We start from the raw sequence: 24889 nt of genomic DNA, 5'->3' as shown, positions 1-24889 counted from the left end.
ACCCGCTCATATTCTAGGCTTGCTTGCATTGGCTAATATTATCGACCCTTCCTATATGATGCCAAGATCCTGATATATATTGCATGATTGTATTTTACAGGATGATGCCAGAGATCTGATTGTTATTAAACCTACCTATGGGACAAAGTTGTGGACTTGATTGATTTTCACAACACAGTTCATTGTACACTAATGTCCTTGACCAGCAATAGCAAGTACTATTGTTGCGTTGTCCCTGTGGTGAACACTGCAGGGTGACGGATGGCCGACCGAGCTTTAACTCTGAGGCGTATACTCAACTATGGTGGTAGTGACATGCGCGAGGGGTATTGGAGGACAGCGAGAGCTTGCCTGTATGGCTGGACGCGGTACGGGGGTTATCCGATCCCCACAACAAATAAATGTACAAAACTGGCAAAGCCACAATACAACAATTAAAATGCAACAAATAATGGTTTAATAAAAATAATGCAGGCAACAAAAATTAATGCACAGTAAACTAAAATTCCTATTTGAGGCGCCCACAAACGGACTCAAATACAGACACGGGGAGAAATAAATGAAAGTAAAATGTGTGTAATGTTAGCTGGGACTCAGCTCTGGTCTCCTTGGCCATCCAGTGTCCTCAAAGGTCCCGCCTCCCTGCGCGGGAAAACACGCGTTGGCACGAAGTCGCGTTCACCGCCAGCTGCCGACGCGAAGCGAACAGGCCCGAGCTCCTCCCTCATCCTTCCTGCTTGGCTGCACCGAGCCCCGATGTTCCTTTCAGGCACGCATGGCACCAAGCACAGCCGTCACGAAGCCAGCACCAAGGAGAGGAAATTGCGTCTACCTTTCCCGTAGCCCGGAAACAGAGAGAGAAGTGCGACTGCACGCGATGGAAGCCAAGACCAAGAGTGCGTCCGCTCGCAATCCAACCCAGAAAAAGAGAGTAAATGTGGCTGCTTGTTATGAAACCCCGAACCAAGAGAGAGAAAATGGCGGTGCTCTGTCTTTTTGTTCCTTGGCGCTCGAATGTTCTCTAAGACGTCACGCGCGCTCCAACCACGAAGCGCCACCCGCTCACCCCATCGTTTCTTAACCAATCGTCCTTCGGGACGTGGCCTCACGGCCCTCTTCGCGGCCATTGGGATGATTCGCTGGGTGGTGTCGTAGTGGTCCAATGTCCGGATCCGGTCGGCGGTTGTGTGGTTTATTTAATTGTAGTTGTTGATTGCATGGCTGCTGTTGTAAGTGTTATAAGAAACAAAGAGAAAACCACAGAGGCAACTACACACAGGGAATCTACCCTTATACCCTAACTATTTAGCATAGCTCCACCCCTCGCATGGAGACAAATATACACTTATGTGACATCCAGCCCTACTTAGTTACAGGAAGGTTTCTTCTTCTTCGTGACATTCGGAGCACACTACCCTATACAATCCTACCTGGCCTAAGGTATTTCATTAGCTACCCCCCAAAAACGTAACAATATAAAGAGTGTCCCTCAAGTTGATAACCCCCTTTTGCCGAGGTGTAGATCGTGAAATATTTGATGAAAACACACGTTTCTGGCGTTAAAATTTAGCTTGAGGATCAGAATAGAGATGGTCTTGCCAACGCCATGCATTTGGCTCTTTTAAAAAAAAAATAGTAAGATTGAAGATTTCACTTGCTGAAGAGGAGACTAAAAGTAAGAAACCCCCCAAAACAAGCAACAACTGAAAATGGCTGCTTGGGAAAGCATCTCAAAGGAAGATACCAAGAGTTTGGTGATGTCAACGGGTCACATACTCGATGCATTTATTACATGTAAGAGATATGCAACCAAATACAAACTATTATACTAGTTAGTTTAACTTACTTTAAGTTGATCTGTTCCAATACTTATGCTTACCGAAAATGGAAGGAATGAACATAAAAAGTGTTATTGTTCTACAATGGTAAAACATATACACATAGAAATACCAAGAAATAAAAAATGACCTTCTGAACTCTTGCCTCATATTCATATTTTGATCTCAAATCCAAATTTCTAGTGAAATACCAAGAAATCCAAATTTCTAGTGAAATACCAAGAAATCCAAGATACAAGAGAATGGAGACTTTTCAGATTAGGCCTTATTAATAAACCATTTCATGGGGGAGGTGGGAGGGAGAATATAATGCACATCCAACCTATGAGTGCCATAGGTACAAAGATTGAGGTCTAAGTTTCAAAGTTTCTAACTTGAAATGTTGCTCCTGAGGCTTTGTCCAGGTTACCAATTCATTGGTTGGATGTGCCTTACTTTGCCAACTACACCCAAATATCTTCTGACTTGGGACCATTCAACATTTCCTCCAAACAGCAGACTGCTGCATGGTGCATCATTCTTTGTAATCACGAAAAATCAGACATCTTCAGTCGATCACAATCCACTGGGATCAGGCAGCTCATTGGATATCTCTGAGCTATCCCATTAGCCTATTTCAACAAATTACAGGGAATGAAAATGTACTTCATTGATGATGCATCACCCCCTAAATGAAAAGCCCAATACAATTACCTTGTACCTAATTATTTCATAACATAAGAGGCACATTCAAAAAAAGTAATAAACAAGTACACATACATTCAAAGTACACCGCCCCATGCCAAATAATTAAATATGCTGCAGCGCGGCATTGCCGGGGCGCCTCGGGCGCCCGGCAATACCGCAGTGCAGCTCATTGAGGCTGCATTGGGAGGGAGAGGTGTACACTAATTGATTGATTAATTGTATAATTAAAATCAATAAAAGATTATCACAAAATATTTTCATAATCAATTGGCTAATCGCATAACTAAACCACTAGTGCTTCATCCGAAGATGTATCTTTTAGAAATTTAATTAAATAAGTCATTTATAAAAAATTAAATAATTAATTGATTACTCAATAAATAATTAATCAATAAATAATTAATAGATGAAATGATTAATCAATAAATCAAAAATATCCTTGATAGCCACATCACTTGGTCACTCATGTCCAAATATTAGCTTCCCAGCTCAAAAGGTGCCTGAGATATTGACCAAATGAGAAAGAAAATAAATAAATGATTAATAATGAAAATAAATAAATAATAATCATAAAAAAATTAAATTATTAATCAATTTGGTCAGAGAACACATAAACTACCACTATTTCATCAGAATCTGTAACTTTAAAAAAAAAAATTTTTTTGGCATTAATCGAATAATTAAATAATTAATCGATTAATTGATTAATTAATAAATCAAAAATATCCTTTGCAGCCAAATCACCTGGTCATTGGCATGTCCAAATATCAGCTTCCTAACTCAAAAGGTGCCTGAGTTAATGGTCAGAAGAGAAAGGAAATTTGATTAATTAAATAAGTACTTAATTAATCGCTAATAATTAAATAACTCCTCAATTTATTGATTAATCAAAAAAAAAAATACCGTTTTTGACAAAGGACTTGCTCACTATTGTGCCGAAATTTCAGCTTCCTAGCTTAAAGGATGGCTGAGATATCGTCCGGACAAACAAACAAGAAAGCAAGAAAACAAGAAAGAAAACTAGAACGGGCACTCGGTAGAGCGCATACCTTCGCCGCAGCTACTGTTCTGTACTTGGCATGGGAGTGTAGGGAACAGAACAGTGAACAGTTTTGACCTTTTCGTGACCTTGACCTTGACCTTTGACCCGATTGCTCCCAAAATCTAATCAAATGTGTCCCGTATAATAACCAATCATCCCACCAAATTTCATGCAATTCGGTTGAATACTTTTTGAGTTATGCGAATAACATACACACACACACACACACAGACATACAAATAAATACACAGCGATCAAAACATAACCTTCCGCTTTTGCGAAGGTAACAAGAAAGAAACCAGAGTGAAAACTGAGTACTCTCTTTCAGCGTGCGTCACTGCCGAGCCCCCTTTGGTGCCCGGCAATGACGATTTGCAATGCCTGGAGATGGCATAAGAAAGGAGCGGTGTACAACAAGAAAGCAAGAAAACAAACAACCAGAGTGAAAACTGAGTACTCTCTTTCAGCGCGCGTCACTGCCGAGCCCCCTTCGGTGCCCGGCAATGACGATTTGCAATGCCTGGATATGGCATAGGAAAGGAGCAGTGTACAACAAGTACACATACATTCAAAGTACACCGCCCCATGCCAAATAATTAAATATGCTGCAGCGCGGCATTGCCGGGGCGCCTCCGGCGCCCGGCAATAACGCAGTGCAGCTCGTTGAGGCTGCATTGGGAGGGAGAGGTGTACACTAATTGATTGATTAATTGTATAATTAAAATCAATAAAAGATTATCACAAAATATTTTCATATTGGCTAATCGCATAACTAAACCACTAGTGCTTCATCCGAAGATGTATCTTTTAGAAATTTAATTAAATAAGTCATTTATAAAAAATTAAATAATTAATTGATTACTCAATAAATAATTAATCGATTAATCAATAAATAATTAATAGATGAAATGATTAATCAATAAATCAAAAATATCCTTGATAGCCACATCACTTGGTCACTCATGTCCAAATATTAGCTTCCCAGCTCAAAAGGTGCCTGAGATATTGGCCAAATGAGAAAGAAAATAAATAAATGATTAATAATGGAAATAAATCAATAATAATCATTAAAAAATTAAATTATTAATCAATTTGGTCAGAGAACACATAAACTACCACTATTTCATCAGAATCTGTAACTTTAAAAAAGAAAAAAAATTTTGGTCATTAATCGAATAATTAAATAATTAATCGATTAATTGATTAATTAATAAATCAAAAATATCCTTTGCAGCCAAATCACCTGGTCATTGGCATGTCCAAATATCAGCTTCCTAACTCAAAAGGTGCCTGAGTTAATGGTCAGAAGAGAAAGGAAATTTGATTAATTAAATAAGTACTTAATTAATCGCTAATAATTAAATAACTCCTCAATTTATTGATTAATCAAAAACAAAAAAATACCGTTTTTGACAAAGGACTTGCTCACTATTGTGCCGAAATTTCAGCTTCCTAGCTCAAAGGATGGCTGAGATATCGCCCGGACAAACAAACAAGAAAGAAAACAAGAAAGAAAACAAACAAGAAAACAAACAAGTACAAATACATTCAAAGTACACCGCCCCATGCCAAATAATTGAATATGCTGCAGCGCGGCATTGCCGGGGCGCCTCCGGCGCCCGGCAATACCGCAGTGCAGCTCATTGAGGCTGCATTGGGAGTGAAAGGTGTACACTAATTGATTGATTAATTGTATAATTAAAATCAATAAAAGATTATCACAAAATATTTTCATAATCAATTGGCTAATCGCATAACTAAACCACTAGTGCTTCATCCGAAGATGTATCTTTTAGAAATTTAATTAAATAAGTCATTTATAAAAAATTAAATAATTAATTGATTACTCAATAAATAATTAATCGATTAATCAATAAATACTTAATAGATGAAATGATTAATCAATAAATCAAAAATATCCTTGATAGCCACATCACTTGGTCACTCATGTCCAAATATTAGCTTCCCAGCTCAAAAGGTGCCTGAGATATTGGCCAAATGAGAAAGAAAATAAATAAATGATTAATAATGAAAATAAATAAATAATAATCATAAAAAAATTAAATTATTAATCAATTTGGTCAGAGAACACATAAACTACCACTATTTCATCAGAATCTGTAACTTTAAAAAAAAAAATTTTTTTGTCATTAATCGAATAATTAAATAATTAATCGATTAATTGATTAATTAATAAATCAAAAATATCCTTTGCAGCCAAATCACCTGGTCATTGGCATGTCCAAATATCAGCTTCCTAACTCAAAAGGTGCCTGAGTTAATAATGGTCAGAAGAGAAATGGAATTTAATTAATTAAATAAGTACTTAATTAAACGCTAATAATTAAATAACTCCTCAATTAATTGATTATTCAAAAAACAAAAAATACCGTATTTGACAAAGGACTTGCTCACTACTGTGCCGAAATTTCAGCTTCCTAGCTCAAAGGATGGCTGAGATATCGTCCGGACAACCAAGAAAGAAAACAAACAAGCAAGAAAACAAACAAGAAAACAAACAAGAAACCAGAGTGAAAACTGAGTACTCTCTTTCAGCGTGCGTCACTGCCGAGCCCCCTTTGGTGCCCGGCAATGACGATTTGCAATGCCTGGAGATGGCATAGGAAAGGAGCGGTGTACAACAAGTACACATACATTCAAAGTACACCGCCCCATGCCAAATAATTAAATATGCTGCAGCGCGGCATTGCCGGGGCGCCTCCGGCGCCCGGCAATACCGCAGTGCAGCTCATTAAGGCTGCATTGGGAGGGAGAGGTGTACACTAATTGATTGATTAATTGTATAATTAAAATCAATAAAAGATTATCACAAAATATTTTCATAATCAATTGGCTAATCGCATAACTAAACCACTAGTGCTTCATCCGAAGATGTATCTTTTAGAAATTTAATTAAATAAGTCATTTATAAAAAATTAAATAATTAATTGATTACTCAATAAATAATTAATCGATTAATCAATAAATACTTAATAGATGAAATGATTAATCAATAAATCAAAAATATCCTTGATAGCCACATCACTTGGTCACTCATGTCCAAATATTAGCTTCCCAGCTCAAAAGGTGCCTGAGATATTGGCCAAATGAGAAAGAAAATAAATAAATGATTAATAATGAAAATAAATAAATAATAATCATAAAAAAATTAAATTATTAATCAATTTGGTCAGAGAACACATAAACTACCACTATTTCATCAGAATCTGTAACTTTAAAAAAAAAAATTTTTTTGTCATTAATCGAATAATTAAATAATTAATCGATTAATTGATTAATTAATAAATCAAAAATATCCTTTGCAGCCAAATCACCTGGTCATTGGCATGTCCAAATATCAGCTTCCTAACTCAAAAGGTGCCTGAGTTAATAATGGTCAGAAGAGAAATGGAATTTAATTAATTAAATAAGTACTTAATTAAACGCTAATAATTAAATAACTCCTCAATTAATTGATTATTCAAAAAACAAAAAATACCGTATTTGACAAAGGACTTGCTCACTACTGTGCCGAAATTTCAGCTTCCTAGCTCAAAGGATGGCTGAGATATCGTCCGGACAACCAAGAAAGAAAACAAACAAGCAAGAAAACAAACAAGAAAACAAACAAGAAACCAGAGTGAAAACTGAGTACTCTCTTTCAGCGTGCGTCACTGCCGAGCCCCCTTTGGTGCCCGGCAATGACGATTTGCAATGCCTGGAGATGGCATAGGAAAGGAGCGGTGTACAACAAGTACACATACATTCAAAGTACACCGCCCCATGCCAAATAATTAAATATGCTGCAGCGCGGCATTGCCGGGGCGCCTCCGGCGCCCGGCAATACCGCAGTGCAGCTCATTAAGGCTGCATTGGGAGGGAGAGGTGTACACTAATTGATTGATTAATTGTATAATTAAAATCAATAAAAGATTATCACAAAATATTTTCATAATCAATTGGCTAATCGCATAACTAAACCACTAGTGCTTCATCCGAAGATGTATCTTTTAGAAATTTAATTAAATAAGTCATTTATAAAAAATTAAATAATTAATTGATTACTCAATAAATAATTAATCGATTAATCAATAAATAATTAATAGATGAAATGATTAATCAATAAATCAAAAATATCCTTGATAGCCACATCACTTGGTCACTTATGTCCAAATATTAGCTTCCCAGCTCAAAAGGTGCCTGAGATATTGGCCAAATGAGAAAGAAAATAAATAAATGATTAATAATGAAAATAAATAAATAATAATCATAAAAAAATTAAATTGGTAATCAATTTGGTCAGAGAACACATAAACTACCACTATTTCATCAGAATCTGTAACTTAAAAAAAAAAAATTTTTGGGTCATTAATCGAATAATTAAATAATTAATCGATTAATTGATTAATTAATAAATCAAAAATATCCTTTGCAGCCAAATCACCTGGTCATTGGCATGTCCAAATATCAGCTTCCTAACTCAAAAGGTGCCTGAGTTAATAATGGTCAGAAGAGAAATGAAATTTAATTAATTAAATAAGTACTTAATTAAACGCTAATAATTAAATAACTCCTCAATTAATTGATTATTCAAAAAACAAAAAATACCGTATTTGACAAAGGACTTGCTCACGACTGTGCCGAAATTTCAGCTTCCTAGCTCAAAGGATGGCTGAGATATCGTCCGGACAACCAAGAAAGAAAACAAACAAGAAAACAACCAAGAAAACAAACAAACAAGAAACCAGAGTGAAAACTGAGTACTCTCTTTCAGCGTGCGTCACTGCCGAGCCCCCTTCGGTGCCCAGCAATGACGATTTGCAATGCCTGGAGATGGCATAGGAAAGGAGCGGTGTACAACAAGAAAACAAACAAGAAAACAAACAAGTACACATACATTCAAAGTACACCGCCCCATGCCAAATAATTAAATATGCTGCAGCGCGGCATTGCCGGGGCGCCTCTGGCGCCCGGCAATACCGCAGTGCAGCTCATTAAGGCTGCATTGGGAGGGAGGGGTGTACACTAATTGATTGATTAATTGTATAATTAAAATCAATAAAAGATTATCACAAAATATTTTCATAATCAATTGGCTAATCGCATAACTAAACCACTAGTGCTTCATCCGAAGATGTATCTTTTAGAAATTTAATTAAATAAGTCATTTATAAAAAATTAAATAATTAATTGATTACTCAATAAATAATTAATCGATTAATCAATAAATAATTAATAGATGAAATGATTAATCAATAAATCAAAAATATCCTTGATAGCCACATCACTTGGTCACTCATGTCCAAATATTAGCTTTCCAGCTCAAAAGGTGCCTGAGATATTGGCCAAATGAGAAAGAAAATAAATAAATGATTAATAATGAAAATAAATAAATAATAATCATAAAAAAATTAAATTATTAATCAATTTGGTCAGAGAACACATAAACTACCACTATTTCATCAGAATCTGTAACTTTAAAAAAAAAAATTTTTTTGTCATTAATCGAATAATTAAATAATTAATCGATTAATTGATTAATTAATAAATCAAAAATATCCTTTGCAGCCAAATCACCTGGTCATTGGCATGTCCAAATATCAGCTTCCTAACTCAAAAGGTGCCTGAGTTAATAATGGTCAGAAGAGAAATGAAATTTAATTAATTAAATAAGTACTTAATTAAACGCTAATAATTAAATAACTCCTCAATTAATTGATTATTCAAAAAACAAAAAATACCGTATTTGACAAAGGACTTGCTCACTACTGTGCCGAAATTTCAGCTTCCTAGCTCAAAGGATGGCTGAGATATCGTCCGGACAACCAAGAAAGAAAACAAACAAACAAACAACCAAGAAAACAAACAAACAAGAAACCAGAGTGAAAACTGAGTACTCTCTTTCAGCGTGCGTCACTGCCGAGCCCCCTTCGGTGCCCAGCAATGACGATTTGCAATGCCTGGAGATGGCATAGGAAAGGAGCGGTGTACAACAAACAAACAACCAGAGTGAAAACTGAGTACTCTCTTTCAGCGTGCGTCACTGCCGAGCCCCCTTCGGTGCCCGGCAATGACAATTTGCAATGCCTGGAGATGGCATAGGAAAGGAGCGGTGTACAACAAGAAAGAAAACAAACAACCAGAGTGAAAACTGAGTACTCTCTTTCAGCGTGCGTCACTGCCGAGCCCCCTTCGGTGCCCAGCAATGACGATTGCAATGCCTGGAGATGGCATAGGAAAGGAGCGGTGTACAATATGTCACAGACTTAGTGTTTTATCATTTGATCATCTTCAGTGCTGTAAGTATCAATAACTGGAATTTCAAAACAACTGATTTAGGACTGAGATTAGGACTTGTACCGAGAGCCATTTCATTCAATTCATTCTCAGAGTCTTTGTGCTCTTGTCGAGTGTCTCCATCCACCTCGGCGAGCCGCTTGAGAATGCAGGCCCCAGCCAGGGCAGTGGACACAGGGTATGAATTCTGATTGGGTTAAGCGAGGAGAAAATCAGAAAGGTGTCCAATATGAGAAGTGAACAAATTGGAAAGGAATTCAATCATTGTACATACTAGTTTACTAGAAGAACATTCTTCGACGTCGCGATGTCAACCGATATGCTTCCGCTCTTTTAAAGGAATATACCTGTACCAAGTTTGATTAAAATCCCTTCAGCCGTTCTCAAGTATCACATTTTACCTGATATGACCTCTGAAGCCAAAATCTAATCAGTTCATCGTTGCATCATAATATATAATTATACCAAGTTTAATCAAAATCCCATCACTGGTTCACAAGTTAGCTTGGTAACATACTTTGTACCTAATGAGCCCTCTGACCACTTGACCTCTTGACCCCATAATATAATCTGTTCATTGTTGCATCATTAAACATACTCATTCCAAGTTTGACCTTGATAGTTGGTAGGTTGAATTCAGATAGCCGATATGAAAATCCTATTCAAATTTCAAATGAATCGGATGAAAATTGAGGATTTTAGAAATTTGAAAATAAGTGGTTGACCTTTGGCCTATGTTGACATTGCGACCTATGCTGATCTCAAAAATAGTTGGTGGTTGAATTCAGTTAGCTGATATGAAAATCCTATTCAAATTTCAAGTCGGATGAAAGTTGAGGAGTTTAGAAGCTCGAGAAAAGTGGTTGACCTTTGGCCTATGTTGACCTTTTGTTCTATGTTGATCTAAAAAATAGTTGGTGGTTGAATTCAGTTAGCTGATAAGAAAATCCTATTCAAAGTTCAAGTCAATGGGATGAAAATTGAGGATTTTAGAAATTTGAAAAAAAGTGGTTGACCGTTGGTCTATGCTGACCTTGTGACCTATACTGATCTCAAAAATAGTTGGTGGTTGAATTCAGGTAGCTGATATGAAAATCCTATTCAAATTTAAAGTCAAATTTCAAGTCGGATGAAAGTCGAGGATTTTAGAAGCTCGAGAAAAGTGGGTTGCCCTTTGGCCTATGTTGACCTTTTGGTCTATGTTGATCTCAAAAATAGTTGGTGGTTGAAATCAGTTTGCTGATATAAAAATCCTATTCAAATTTCAAGTCAATCGGATGAAAATTTAGGATTTTAGAAATTTGAAAAGGTTGTTGACCTTTGAAATTGTGAAGTTGTTGAAAATCGAGTTGAAATTGTTGAAAATTGAATGTTGAAAATTGAGGATTTTAGAAATTTGTGAAAAGTGGTTGACCTTAGGCCTATGTTGACCTTTTGGCCTATGTTGATCTCAAAAATAGTTGGTGGTTGAATTCAGTTTGCTGATGTGAAAATCCTATTAAAATTTCAAGTCAATTGGATCAAAATTGAGGATTTTAGGAATTTGAAAAAAGTGGTGACTTTGGCCTATGTTGACCTTTTGACCTCAAAAATGTATAAGATTTTGTTGGACCACAAACTCCACCATTTAGTGAAGATTTGTGAAGATCGGCTTAAAATTGTGACCTGTAGGCAAGTATAAGTGAGCCCCTGTTTGTCAAGTAACAAACAGACAAACAGGTGTGAAAACATAACCTCCATCCACCTTCAGTGGCGGAGGTAATTAAAATGACAAAACAGCAATAATTATGACGATTTCATTATAATCTTACTATAATTCACCAAATGTCCGTCCGTCCATTCGCAGGTACCGCAAAAACGGCTGAACCGATCGCAACGATATTTTGGGTGGGTAATCCTAGGACCCCCTTGGAGTAAAATAGGCTATATTGTTTTTCCAAGTTTTCCAATTTTCCCAAACACGATCGAATAATATTTACCGATATGAACAGTGATGTGGCTTTTGTTGAAATTATACGTACCAGGAGAGAGTAGATCGACTCCTGACGAACTCTTCCTATATAAACGTGCGGCTCCGAAGTAACATGGCAGCGTGTGCAAAGCGACTGAGAAACAGGTGTAGCGGCCGCTTCCGTGTTACAGATTCAGCGCGCACTCTTCACACATAAACGTGCGACTGAGAAAGACGTGTAGCGGCCGCTTCCGTTTTGCAGAATTCAATCTTTTTTCAAAATGGGCGCCATGTACTGTTTAGATTTTGATGATTTTCATGTGATATGATTCAACGGATGTTTATATGAATCGTTTAAAATTAAAAAAGCCTTCAATTTCTGATATATTGCCTTTTCATTTGTGCTTCCCAATTGAAGCCCCGCCCATAGGGCGGGTACCGTTGCTAGTTGTGATAATAGGATTTTCCTTGTGTACGGAATCTATTGCTAAGGTTCCCAGACAGAGACATTAAGTGTTTAGTCTTGAGGTCTGTACTATCCCACTTTTTGAAGAATAATTGCCATTTAAATATTATTTTTAATATTTAATTATTTAATATCCCCATTTTCATTTATCAAATTTTTTCCCATTTTTCAATTATTTAAATTTTCCTCATTGATAAAATAATCCAACCATGAACCCCTCCACGCACATCTCAAAACATTCCTCTCCTCCCCTTCCTCAATTTGCCAACCAGGTATTATTGCAGTTGCAACAGGGCCTGTGCTTATTGTGTATGCCAATAATAATGTGCTTTCTAAATAATTTCTCCAAAAGGTGTGCTTTATCACGAGTCATGATTGTAAACAATAATTTAAAGCAATTAATTGGTCGTTGTATCAATATTAATTGTTATCATAAGAGACAGGTATTTCCGTTGGCGTGAAATGCGAGCCCGAATGCCATCACAGACCTTCTTCCAGAAGTACTTGGCCATCTCTAGGCGATTGTGTAGAATTGCCCAGATGAACAAATCTCCCCAGGGGTCATCCATTGGCATCACGTCCTAAGGAATGAACATACATCATGTCACATTCAGTGCACGTCCTAAGGGATCTCATGTACCTTAATGAAAATGCCCCCAAAAAACAAAACAAATGGGTAAGTTCCATTAAGGGAGTTTAACTCACAGTGCACATCCAATCTAGATGCCGCACACAGATGGATAGAGCTCATCTATCTGATAAATACAAGCCACAATGATAATTCCCAAACAAGTTTGGTGCCTGAAATCGAATTAATCAGTCCATGATTCCTACTAGACCATTTGTCAAACTTTCTCATCTATTTTCTTGACAGACCTCATGAAGATGAGACCCTTAAAGTTTTGGGACGTTCCATCAGCCATGCTCTCTCTTGAGCAAACAACTGTCTAAGTCGGTTTCCAAAGCCAGCCGTCGAATAGGTATCCTCCATCGTACAAGGTCATTCCTTGGCAAATCTAAACTTTAGTCAACTTCCAATGCCTTCGTCCACAGATCAATGGGGGTATTGCTCTTCCCTTTGGGCTGACGTCCCTGCCTCACACCTTTCACACGTTGATGCTTTGGAATCATTGGAATCTATTGTGAGGAACCTGAAACTCTGGGCGTGTTGCTCTTGCATCCAACAAGATTCTCTGTCTTCTACCACCTCTTCTCTGGTTTTACATACTCTGCCCTTTCTGTGCTCTACCGCCCCCTCTCCAGTATCTGCAGGGTGCATATGGTCTACTAGTAACCCACTTTTTTCTTTCTTTTTTTTGGTGAAAACTTCTGGTGAAACCGACAAAATCCAGGCTCACTACTCACCTCCACTCATTTGTTCTCTTTTCGTCCACTTATCAAACCTGCAAGATCCTCAATCTGTTCAATTTCATTCCTTCCTTCAAGGTGGCTGTTCACCTCCTGCTAAGCTTGCCCCTACTGGTGACCTTTCTACCCTCAATAACCCTGCTCAAGCCTACCCCCTTCCTTTCCAGCTTACTGTGTTTTCTCCCCTCTCCCTCCAAACTTCTTCCTGTTTTTGTTCCATTGATTTGTCATCCCCACTCTCCTCTTTTTCTATTCTTTCAGTCCCCTTTCGCTCTGTTTGATCTTGTAAACTACTTGTTCATCCCCGATATCTACATCCCCTATCCCAAACCCATTCTTGCTCCAAGTGTCCCTCTTGTATGGCCCTCTATCCTGCAGTTGGTACATTTCCCCAATTTACACTGTGTTCTGTTCTATAATGTTTTTCCGCGAGCCTCAACTTTGTACAAAAAAAAAACTCTGGCAACTTCAAATCCAACGACAAGGACTGAATAGATCAGATCTACTTCTGCACAACTCCCTAATGCAGACATGTACTCTCCCATGTGACGGTTTTCTTTCCTCAAACATTTTCTCGATAATTGTCAAATTTGGCCTTTCAGCGCCAATCACAACTGTGCTATTCATTTGAGCAAGGAAAATAACAAACTGCAAAGAAAATAATCTCTCTGTGATGTGCACTTTACCTTTCTGATAGAATACAATTTATTGCAGACGTTCCCGAGGAAATCATTAAGAAGACTGCGTACATCGTCAAGTGACAACTGCTGGTGACCAGCAAATTCTTTTTCGGCATCGGAATGAAGGCGTTTGTCAGTTTTGCCAAGGAGAAGATGCCGAAGCGGCTCCCGAGTAGCCGTGGCACGGTACAGGCCCTCAAGTCGTTTCCTGGTCGTAAATGTAGCCACATTGACACCATTCTCCAAGAACTGGGCCACAAAACCTGGTTTGTTGTTGACAAGTGCTGTTTGCAAAACTTCCTCGAGGTTTTCAGCCTACGGAGATTTTGAGTGCAAGTTGTGAGAGGAATTGCAGAATGAGATGGGTTCGCAGATGGTAAAAAATAAGGCTATAAAGTAAGGATTCAATAGGTAAACAAGAAAGACTAACACGAGATACCTTCCATTTGACGGATCCATTCAAGAGCTCAGTTTGTGCAATGTCCAAACGATCCCAGGCAACTGCCAACTTTAGTTCATCCAAATATGTCTGCCCATCACCGGACTTGTTTTCTCTGCTCACTACATAAAGATAACATGACCATCTCTTCCTCACATCTTACACAGGTTGTGGCTCCAGCCCACAGATCATCAAATACCATGCAAAACACACAACAGAGAATGCTAAAAATGATGACAGGTCAGCATTGCAGAATCAACACTCCAAACAAAATGGCTGCCTGTTCTGGATAGTTTAATCCCCGACAGAGTCCGACTTAATGAATAGCACAGAGTCGACGGGCCATATCTTCGAGCACGCCATATTTTGGATGGTTCTAATCTGGATATGAAAGATACCAAGGTCCGTACCTAAAATATTAGACCATTGTGTGCTGTTACTATGTCAAAATTGGTATTATCTGTACAATTATCACAATCTCATAAAAGAGGTGGTAGTGTTGGGGTGTGGAAATTATACAAGCAGAACATGGCAAAATGGCCTTCTCCGATTCTTAAGTTTACTCCAATAATTACCTTACATGTACCAATAAAGTTGTATCTGAGAGTGAAGAAGAGGATGGATTCATCAGGCAGCATTTGCTTTTAGGTTTTTGTCAGGGATAAATGCTTAGGTAAATGTGGCCTTGTCATGGATAGCATCATTTTTTTATTTTAGATTGGAGGCAAATCAAGTTTAAATTACAACGGCACTAGGTAGAGCACATACCTCCGCCAGGTTTGACAGTTTACGTGTTGTATCCCACTGATATAGGCCGGATCTGGATCCGGACCTGAACCAAAATATACGAGTAATTTGTTTGTTATTCTCACCTAAACAACTCATCCACTATGTTTTGTCATAGTATGTCCACAACTTTTTGAAATTTCATGCTCTATATGGTTTTTGGTCCTATTTCTCAATGGTGAAGAATCACTTTGAAAAAATATTTAAACCTTGAATCCGGATCCGGATCTTCACCAAAATCTAATCAATTAGTCCTTGTCACTCACCTAACCCGTCCACCAATTTTTCCCCGAATCCCTCCACAACTCTTTCCACAAAACCAGACAAACATGGATGAAAGCATGGTTTGTTAGTTAATTTGTTCGTTTGTTCATTCCTTTATATAAAGTCTCATTACCAACAGTTTGAAAGCTTTTAAAGCATCCCTTTATTCAGAGTAGAACAAATAAGTAAATTTGCCCCTGTGCTACACTCCGACACGTGCAGAGATTCAATAACCAAGACAAACATAATCACACAACCTCTGAGCAAGGCCTTCAAGATGATCAAATCGAGCGTCTCCGATTCCTCCTGCTTCATGCTTGTGAGCAACTCTGGATGCTTCATAATATCCAACATCTGTGGGAAACGTTGCCCTCATAGTTATCAACTGCAAGATAACGATATCAGGTGGAAAAACTGTACAAACCTTTGATTACAAAAGCAACTGAATGCCTGGACCATGCTGCAGGTAGACCTGTTCAATTGGTGATGACATTTCATTAATTAACCCTCATTATGCTTCACATGAAAATATGTTGCCATCTTACAGAGATATCCACTCATGCGCAACAAGTTGTTACAAAGTTGTTTAAACGGTAAGTGAATACAAACAAGACCAATAGTCTAACAACAGTGCAGCCGGGCTTGGATCTGCTTATTTATTTATTTTTGTATACAGAATCGAGACTCGTGTAAGAGCTAACACATTGAACATGAAAACATGCACAGACACATAAAACATGCAATGAAGGAAGCGGGAGACAAGAAGGACAGAGAGGGAAGCACACAAGCACAACAACAGAAGAGAACAGGGACGTCGGTAGATCTGTGGAAGGGGGGGAGGGCTGGGGGAGGAAGGGGTACACTGTATAAAGCAAATTAACACGACAAGGAATTTCAGGAAAGTAGTTGGGGATTTAAAGAGGCGGATCTGGGGTGAATTAACGGGGGTAGAAAAGATCAAGGTTTTGGATGGGGGAAGACAAGAGATGGTGGTGAACAGGTGTTTTAAAGACCTGGAGGGAGGAGAAGGATTGAAGAGAGTGTGGGAGATTGTGCAAGAGGAGGAAGAAAAGAGGAGTGAAGGTGAGCAGAGAGTCTTGATTTTGGCAGTTTCACCAGAACAGGGTTTCTGGCAGATCTTGTGCATCCTGCAGGAATATTTGGGGGGCAAAGCACAGATAGAGCAGGGGGAGCAAGGCCGGAGAGGAGTCGGTAGAAGACAGAAAGACCACCAACCTGCCTGTGGTGAGGGAGTGAAAGACCCTCGAAGTTAGCTTCATCGCGGGAGATTCCAATGATTCTGAAAGCTTTGGTTTAAACTGCGTGAAGCCGAGCTAGGTGTGAGGCAGGAGCACCAGCCCAGAGGGGAGAGCAGTATTCCATTGAGCTGCGGATGAAAGCCTTGTATGTGGTGAGGAGCTAAGGTGTGCCAAGGAAGGACTTCGCACGACGGAGGATGCCCAGTCGGCGACTGGCTTTGGAGGCCAGCTTGGAAATGTGGTTTTCCCAGGGAAGATCATGGCAGATAGTGAGACCCAAAAACTTGAGTGACACAACTTCTTGGAGAGGGTTGTTGAGAAAGTGGATGGGAGGGTTGTCCATTCGGTCTTTTCAGAGAGACAAAGTGAGAGTGTGAGATTTGTCATGATTGAAACACGTGTTCCACTTGTTTGACCAGTTTGTGATATTGTCCAGGTCTGCAGAGAATGAAGTGGCTGCTGCCTAACGATCTGAGGGTTGAGATATGGAGCGGCAGAGAGTGGAGTCATCAGCAAAGAGCTAGAGAGGATTTTCCAGAATCGGAGAGATCATTAATGAAGATCAGTAAAAGCACAGGGCCCAGAACACTGCCTTGAGGAACTCCAGCCTGAACAGGAAGGGGAGATGAGAGAATTCTATACAGGGCCACACGTTGACTGTGACCAGAAAGGAAGTCTGCAAGCCATGCGTGGAGGTTTCCATGGATACCATAGGAGGGGAGTTTGGTGAGCAGGGTGGGGTGCCAGACCGTATTGAAGGCACAAGATATTTCAAGGGAGACAGCTCTGATTTCCTGTTTGGCATTTAGGACCTCCATCCATTGTTGAGACAGCAGACGCAGCATGTTCTCCTGCTGAGTGCAGGGTCTACTGTCCCCCTGTCATGTGACCAGATCCTCAGCTCTGATTAGTGGACGTTTGTGTGGGACATACATGCATACATACATACGTACATACATACATACACCGGACAAACAGACACTGTTTCAGATGGCATTTCCCTACAGGTTACCCCATAAAAATATGGCTGCCAAACCACGTGACCGATGACATAATCAAATGTTTTTCTCAACCAATTTATCCCTAGATCATGCTCAAGAAATTTTATACTGATCGGATCAACCATTCTACTTGTCAATTTATGACGTCAAAATGAAGGCACCTCTGACATCATCATTAAGAATGAGCCAAATTTCATTTTTTCCCCATGGAGCGGTTTCGGAGATATAGATGTGCAAAGCTTTTCAGTTTTTCCAAGATGGCGCCCATACCACGTGACTAGAGTCCCTGTATATAGAGAGTTGTGTCAACTCAAATTTGGACGCCATTTTGTGTCTAAGTGTGTCGGATTAGATATACATGTACATTCGCGATATGGGGTGATATATTCTAAACCTGCTAAAAAAAATTTTACTCCGCATATTTAGTCTTATTATTACATACAGGTGATATTTGTTTTGTCAAAAACTCAGCTATTGCTGTGAAAAAGACCTGTGTGGTGATATGAAAAGTGGTATGGCAATGCATATTACAAGCCAACACTGCATATAAGAGCTAACATTATAAGTAAGACAAACCAATGCTGTCGTTCTCTGAATTTTAATAACTTTTAGAAAGGAGTGTGGGCATATCCAATATTTTTTAAAGGGTGCCGAGAGCAATTCCGGTGTAGGACTTCCAGCCGACATATAGTCTAACACACTTAAAACAAATTCTGTACGTGGTATTGCCATATTTCTGACTTTTTATTATTTTGTTATTTTTTTATTATTTATAATTTTTATTTTATTATTTTTATATATTTTTATATTTACATATTTATATATATTTTTTATATATATTTATATTTTTTATATATTTTATAAAATTATATAATATTTTATATTTTTTTTATATAATATATTATTATTTTAATATATATAATATATATATAATATATATATATATATATAATATATATATATATATATATATATAATATATATAATATATATATATTATATAGATATATAATAATATATATTATATATATATAATAATATATATAATAATATATATTATATATACTAGGGCATGCCCGTACTATATATATATCTAAAATTATATCCCCCCCCTCTATTTACATGAAATGGTTTGGTCCATTCGCAAAGCCAAAGCGAACGGCTTGCGAGTACGGTGACAATCCCCCCCCTCTATTTACATAAATGGTTTGGTCCAAAGCGAACGGCTTGCGAGTACGGTGACAATCCCCCCCCTCTATTTACATGAAATGGTTTGGTCCAAAGCGAACGGCTTGCGAGTACGGTGACAATCCCCCCCCCCCCCCCCTCTATTTACATGAAATGGTTTGGTCCAAAGCGAATGGCTTGCGGAGTTTGGTAAAGAAATCGCCATAGCTCGGTAACTACTTCTCCGATTAATATGAAACCTTGAAAAGGCACATCCTCGGGTCCCCAGCAATATACCTGGCAAGTTTCAAGTATATCGGACCCGTGGTTGTCGAGAAACAGCGGTCACAGACAAACACACAGACACACAGACACACAGACATTCACACAGAGATTACTGGAATTATAGATAGACTAGGGCATGCCCGTACTATATATATATCTAAAATTATATCCCCCCCCTCTATTTACATGAAATGGTTTGGTCCAAAGCGAACGGCTTGCGAGTACGGTGACAACCCCCCCCCCCCCCCTCTATTTACATGAAATGGTTTGGTCCAAAGCGAACGGCTTGCGAGTACGGTGACAATCCCCCCCCCTCTATTTACATGAAATGGTTTGGTCCAAAGCAAACGGCTTGCGGAGTTTGGTAAAGAAATCGCCATAGCGTGCACAAACGCGCAGGAAAGCGAAAGAATCGCAAATTAGTTTTAATTAGTTTTAAAACATAGTTTAACGCCAACATAGTTTGCCAACGTGAAATAAATGAATACGCTCTCAAATGTGCCGTCCGAGGCAGAGTCTGTTCGCCACGTTCGGCACATGTGATAGCTCGCTGCTCTCTGATTGGTTGAATCGTTTTTTGGACATAGCTCGCTAACTACTTGTCCGATTAATATGAAACCTTGAAAAGGCACATCCTCGGGTCCCCAGCAATATACCTGGCAAGTTTCAAGTATATCGGACCCGTGGTTGTCGAGAAACAGCGGTCACAGACAGACACACAGAGATTACTGGCATTATAGAAAGACTAGGGCATGCCCGTACTATATCTATATCTAAAATTATATCCCCCCCCCTCTATTTACATGAAATGGTTTGGTCCAAAGCGAACGGCTTGCGAGTACGGTGACAATCCCCCCCCTCTATTTACATGAAATGGTTTGGTCCAAAGCGAACGGCTTGCGAGTACGGTGACAATCCCCCCCCCCTCTATTTACATGAAATGGTTTGGTCCAAAGCGAACGGCTTGCGGAGTTTGGTAAAGAAATCGCCATAGCGTGCACAAACGCGCAGGAAAGCGAAAGAATCGCAAATTAGTTTTAATTAGTTTTAAAACATAGTTTAACGCCAACATAGTTTGCCAACGTGAAATAAATGAATACGCTCTCAAATGTGCCGTCCGAGGCAGAGTCTGTTCGGCACGTTCGGCACACGTGATAGCTCGCTGCTCTCTGATTGGTTGAATCGTTTTTTGGACATAGCTCGGTAACTACTTGTCCGATTAATATGAAACCTTGAAAAGGCACATCTTCGGGTCCCCAGCAATATACCTGGCAAGTTTAAAGTATATCGGACCCGTGGTTGTCGAGAAACAGCGGTCACAGACATACAGACATACATACATACATACACACAGAGATTACTGGAATTATAGATAGATATATATATATTATATATTATTATATAATTATATATTATATATATATATATATTAATATTATATATATATTATTATATTATATATTATATATATATATATAATATAATAATAATAAATATATTATTATATATATAATAATATATATATAATAATATATATAATATATATAATATATATATATATTATATATATTATAATAATATATATAATATATATAATATAAATATAATATATTTTATAATATATTATTTTATATAATATATATTTATATTTATATATTTATATTTATATTTATATTTACTAGGGCATGCCCATACTATATATATATATAAAATTATATCCCCCCCTCTATTTACATGAAATGGTTTGGTCCAAAGCGAACGGCTTGCGAGTACGGTGACAATCCCCCCCCTCTATTTACATGAAATGGTTTGGTCCAAAGCGAACGGCTTGCGGAGTTTGGTAAAGAAATCGCCATAGCGTGCACAAACGCGCAGGAAAGCGAAAGAATCGCAAATTAGTTTTAATTAGTTTTAAAACATAGTTTAACGCCAACATAGTTTGCCAACTTGAAATAAATGAATACGCTCTCAAATGTGCCGTCCGAGGCAGAGTCTGTTCGCCACGTTCGGCACACGTGATAGCTCGCTGCTCTCTGATTGGTTGAATCGTTTTTTGGACATAGCTCGCTAACTACTTGTCCGATTAATATGAAACCTTGAAAAGGCACATCCTCGGGTCCCCAGCAATATACCTGGCAAGTTTCAAGTATATCGGACCCGTGGTTGTCGAGAAACAGCGGTCACAGACAGACACACAGAGATTACTGGCATTATAGATAGATATATATTTATATATATTTATATATTTTTATATATATATATTTCTGACTTTATTATTTTTATTATTATTCTGACATATTTCTTTTCCATATTTCTGACTTTATCACTTGGAAATCTATACATCTTATATTTCCCAGATTGGTTTGAACAACCAAAAGCAGAACAACCAGTCATTTTGTTTGGCAATAAACAACATTCCCGTACCAAGCTGACGTTCACGCACGGTGAAGTTAGACACAAAATGGCGCCACGAAATCACGTGACCAGAAATCACGGGTCAGCGCATGGCGCAACTCTCTTTATACAGGGACTCTACACGTGACCTGTGATGTCATAAACATCATTAACAATTCTACATGAGGCGGCGCTCCCATGGTGAAAATTGTGTATCAATTTATATAAAGATTTTAAAATGGCAGTCCTTTCAATGTCTTTCAGCTCCTCGAGTCAATTTGCTGCAGCAATCACTTTGCTATAAGATGCAAAGGTCTTTGTGATAAAACATTACCGAAACAAAACGTTAAAAAAAGTTCCAGGACAAAGAAATACAATCAATAACACCATAACCAATCAACGTATCTACCAAGATCAAACAAAACGCACAAAGGTGCTGCTGACCTTTAGGTGTCTACCTTTCATCAGAAGAAGATGCAATAATAATGGTGACTAGCCGAAACCGGTGGAACATCCACGGCAGGGAGGATGTGGTGTATGGATAGAGTGTACCAATATGGATGGCATAGGGGATTTGCTTGTCCGAGTAAGAGTTAGGAAGAAAGATGAGAATGAAGAGTGCGTATATGAACAACGTCTTTATTGCAATTGTTAGCGAACACCGTGATCGACGACACCGGCACAAATGCATGCTCTGGATTGTCCACTCAGTGGACGGCTTGCTTTCGCCTTCGACTGTCCAATCAGCGGACGGCTTGCTTCGCCTTCACCCAGCAGACGCCAATAAGATGGCGTCGTATCAGCAGTTAATCGGATGCTTTTGGGCCCCAACGTCAGCTAATTCAGATTTTTCGAGTATGGCTGTACGTGATAAACAAAGAGTGCGGTTCGTAGATCGTAAATCCATTAGTGCCGTGGGCATCGGGTCACTGGGTGCGGCGTAAAAGGGATAACAAAGTCGAGTCCTTACGCTATTATTATATCGATGATAAATCCAATCCATCACATCTCTTGATCCATCACATCATGATCACCCACAGTTGATGTGGGAAGGCCAAATGTAACTGGCAGCTAATAGCCATTCTACGTTGAATGCCACTGAATACCTTACCTCATATAATCTTCAATACCTAGTCATGTACAAGTAGTTCAGGACCAAATACACCCTTTTTCGTCCATTAGGATTTCTCAGAGCAGAAGAAACATTAAACAGACAAATTGAGAAATAATAACCAGATAAATGAACTCACACTTTGCACCAGCTCCTGTAGCTCATCGCGGCTACAACTTCTTATCCTCTCACCAAATACGTCTTCCAACTTTTGCGAAAGCAGAGCCTCATTGAGGAGCGATGGATCCACTTTCAGTAGGGAGGCGAGGCAGTCAGCAAGTCCTCCAGAACCAGCCAACAGGAGACAAGGTGTGCCAAACTCAACAGCCTTGCGTACCATCTGTCACCACACGGACAAAGTCTAGAGTCTGATACAAGACACAAGTCAAAGGGGATTCTGCGTTTTCATACACAAGTGTTGAGGCCCCTGGAAGAGCTAGAGCGACGAATGGACCAGGAAGTAACACAATGAGAACAACAGTAGAAAGAGAGGGGGGACACTCCAACAGCAGGGTTGAGGAACAAACTAGAGGGAGACTTGAATAAATAGGGGATGTGAGGGAAGAATGAGGACAAGGGGATGAACAATCTCTCAATCAAAGAAGTGGAAAGAAAACCTGGAAACATGCAAAGATTGAGGCTTTGGGAGGGTTGAACGAGGTAGAAAAGATTAGGGTTGCCGATGGGGGATACATGACATGGTGAGGCACAGCTGCTTGAAGTGAATGTGAAGTGAACTTAAATGGAAGAATAAGATGAAGAGGTGGGAGCGGAAGGGAAGTCATAGTCAAAGGTACTCCACGGGGTTTGGAGATGTAAGAGCACAGACGGTGAGAAATGGAGTTGTTTATGTAAAGTGCAACTCCACCGCCAGAAAGGGCTTCACTTCTGTCGAACCGAAGGAGACCATCACCAAGGAGAGACACTAAGGAGTCTGGGACATCCTGTGGGAGGAAAGATTCTGTGAAGCAGACAATATCCGGTTTATGAACTGCAGCATGGATTGAGAGATATGTCAGGTTGATGCAGACGCCTCAGATGTTTGAGATCCACACAGTTAGGGACAGGGGAGGAGGTGCTGTTGGCAGAAGGCAGGAATGTGGAGAGGGCTGGGAAACTTTGAGAGGGGGTGGAATAAGGGGGAAGCTGAAAAAAGTCAGGGCAGGGATTGCTGTGAGGGGACTGGATGAGGGATAATCTGGGAGGGAGCATGGAGTATGGGGAGATTGGAGGGGGTCAGGGGGAAGCTCAGAGGAGGCAGAGTGAAGAGGAGTATGGGAGATGGTGGGGAGAGGAGGAAGATGGGAGGAGGTGGCGAGAGGGGAGATGGGAGGGGATGGGTGAGGGGAGGATGGGATGTGTCGGTGAGGGTGAATCAGAAATGGGGAACATGAGGTGGAGGGATGCTGAATAAGGGAATACAGACGAGGGACCGTGGTGTTAGGAAGATGCCAGTGTGTAAGAGATGATGAAGGGTAGGATACTGACATGGAGGGTTCATGGATGTGAAGAGGAGTTGATGGTCATGTGCAGGAAACCTCTGAAAACTGGACTTATCATGATTCCCAATTCAGATACAAGAAGACATACAGTCACGTGAAAAAGTAAGTACACCCCATGTAAAGTTTTGACTTTTTCAACATATTTCAACATACAGCTATTTGATCTTCATTTCAACAATACTGACAGAAAAAGATGATATAATATAACAAATATCATGAAACATTTACATTTTGTAGTCCATTGTATAATTTAAATAAACATAAATGCAAATTTTGCATGTGGAAAAAGTAAGTACACCCTTGGCTCTAATAGGTGGTATTGCCCCCTTTGGCAGAAACAACCTCAAGTAGG

The 24889-nt window shown here is 39.0% G+C and overlaps 1 protein-coding gene across 2 annotated transcripts in view; it reads right to left on the bottom strand.

Moving 5' to 3' along the window:
• LOC137432316 (transient receptor potential cation channel subfamily M member 5-like) overlaps positions 1–24889 on the bottom strand; it is a 107066-nt gene that overhangs the window by 37489 nt on the left and 44688 nt on the right. For both annotated transcript variants that reach the window (XM_068124143.2, XM_068124142.2), the window contains 6 exons: positions 23175–23375; positions 16076–16172; positions 14769–14890; positions 14336–14644; positions 12770–12862; positions 9928–10051 (listed from right to left, as the gene is read on the bottom strand). In XM_068124143.2, coding sequence (XP_067980244.2) covers positions 9928–10051; positions 12770–12862; positions 14336–14644; positions 14769–14890; positions 16076–16172; positions 23175–23375 — 946 coding nt within the window. The remainder of the gene's footprint in view (positions 1–9927; positions 10052–12769; positions 12863–14335; positions 14645–14768; positions 14891–16075; positions 16173–23174; positions 23376–24889) is intronic.

The sequence above is a fragment of the Myxine glutinosa genome, chromosome 8 (assembly GCF_964187855.1).
Source record: "Myxine glutinosa chromosome 8, kmMyxGlut1.1, whole genome shotgun sequence".
Taxonomy (NCBI): Eukaryota; Metazoa; Chordata; class Myxini; order Myxiniformes; family Myxinidae; genus Myxine; species Myxine glutinosa.
The sequence above is the reverse complement of the archived record's forward strand: the minus strand, read 5'-3'. Positions and strand labels throughout refer to the sequence as shown.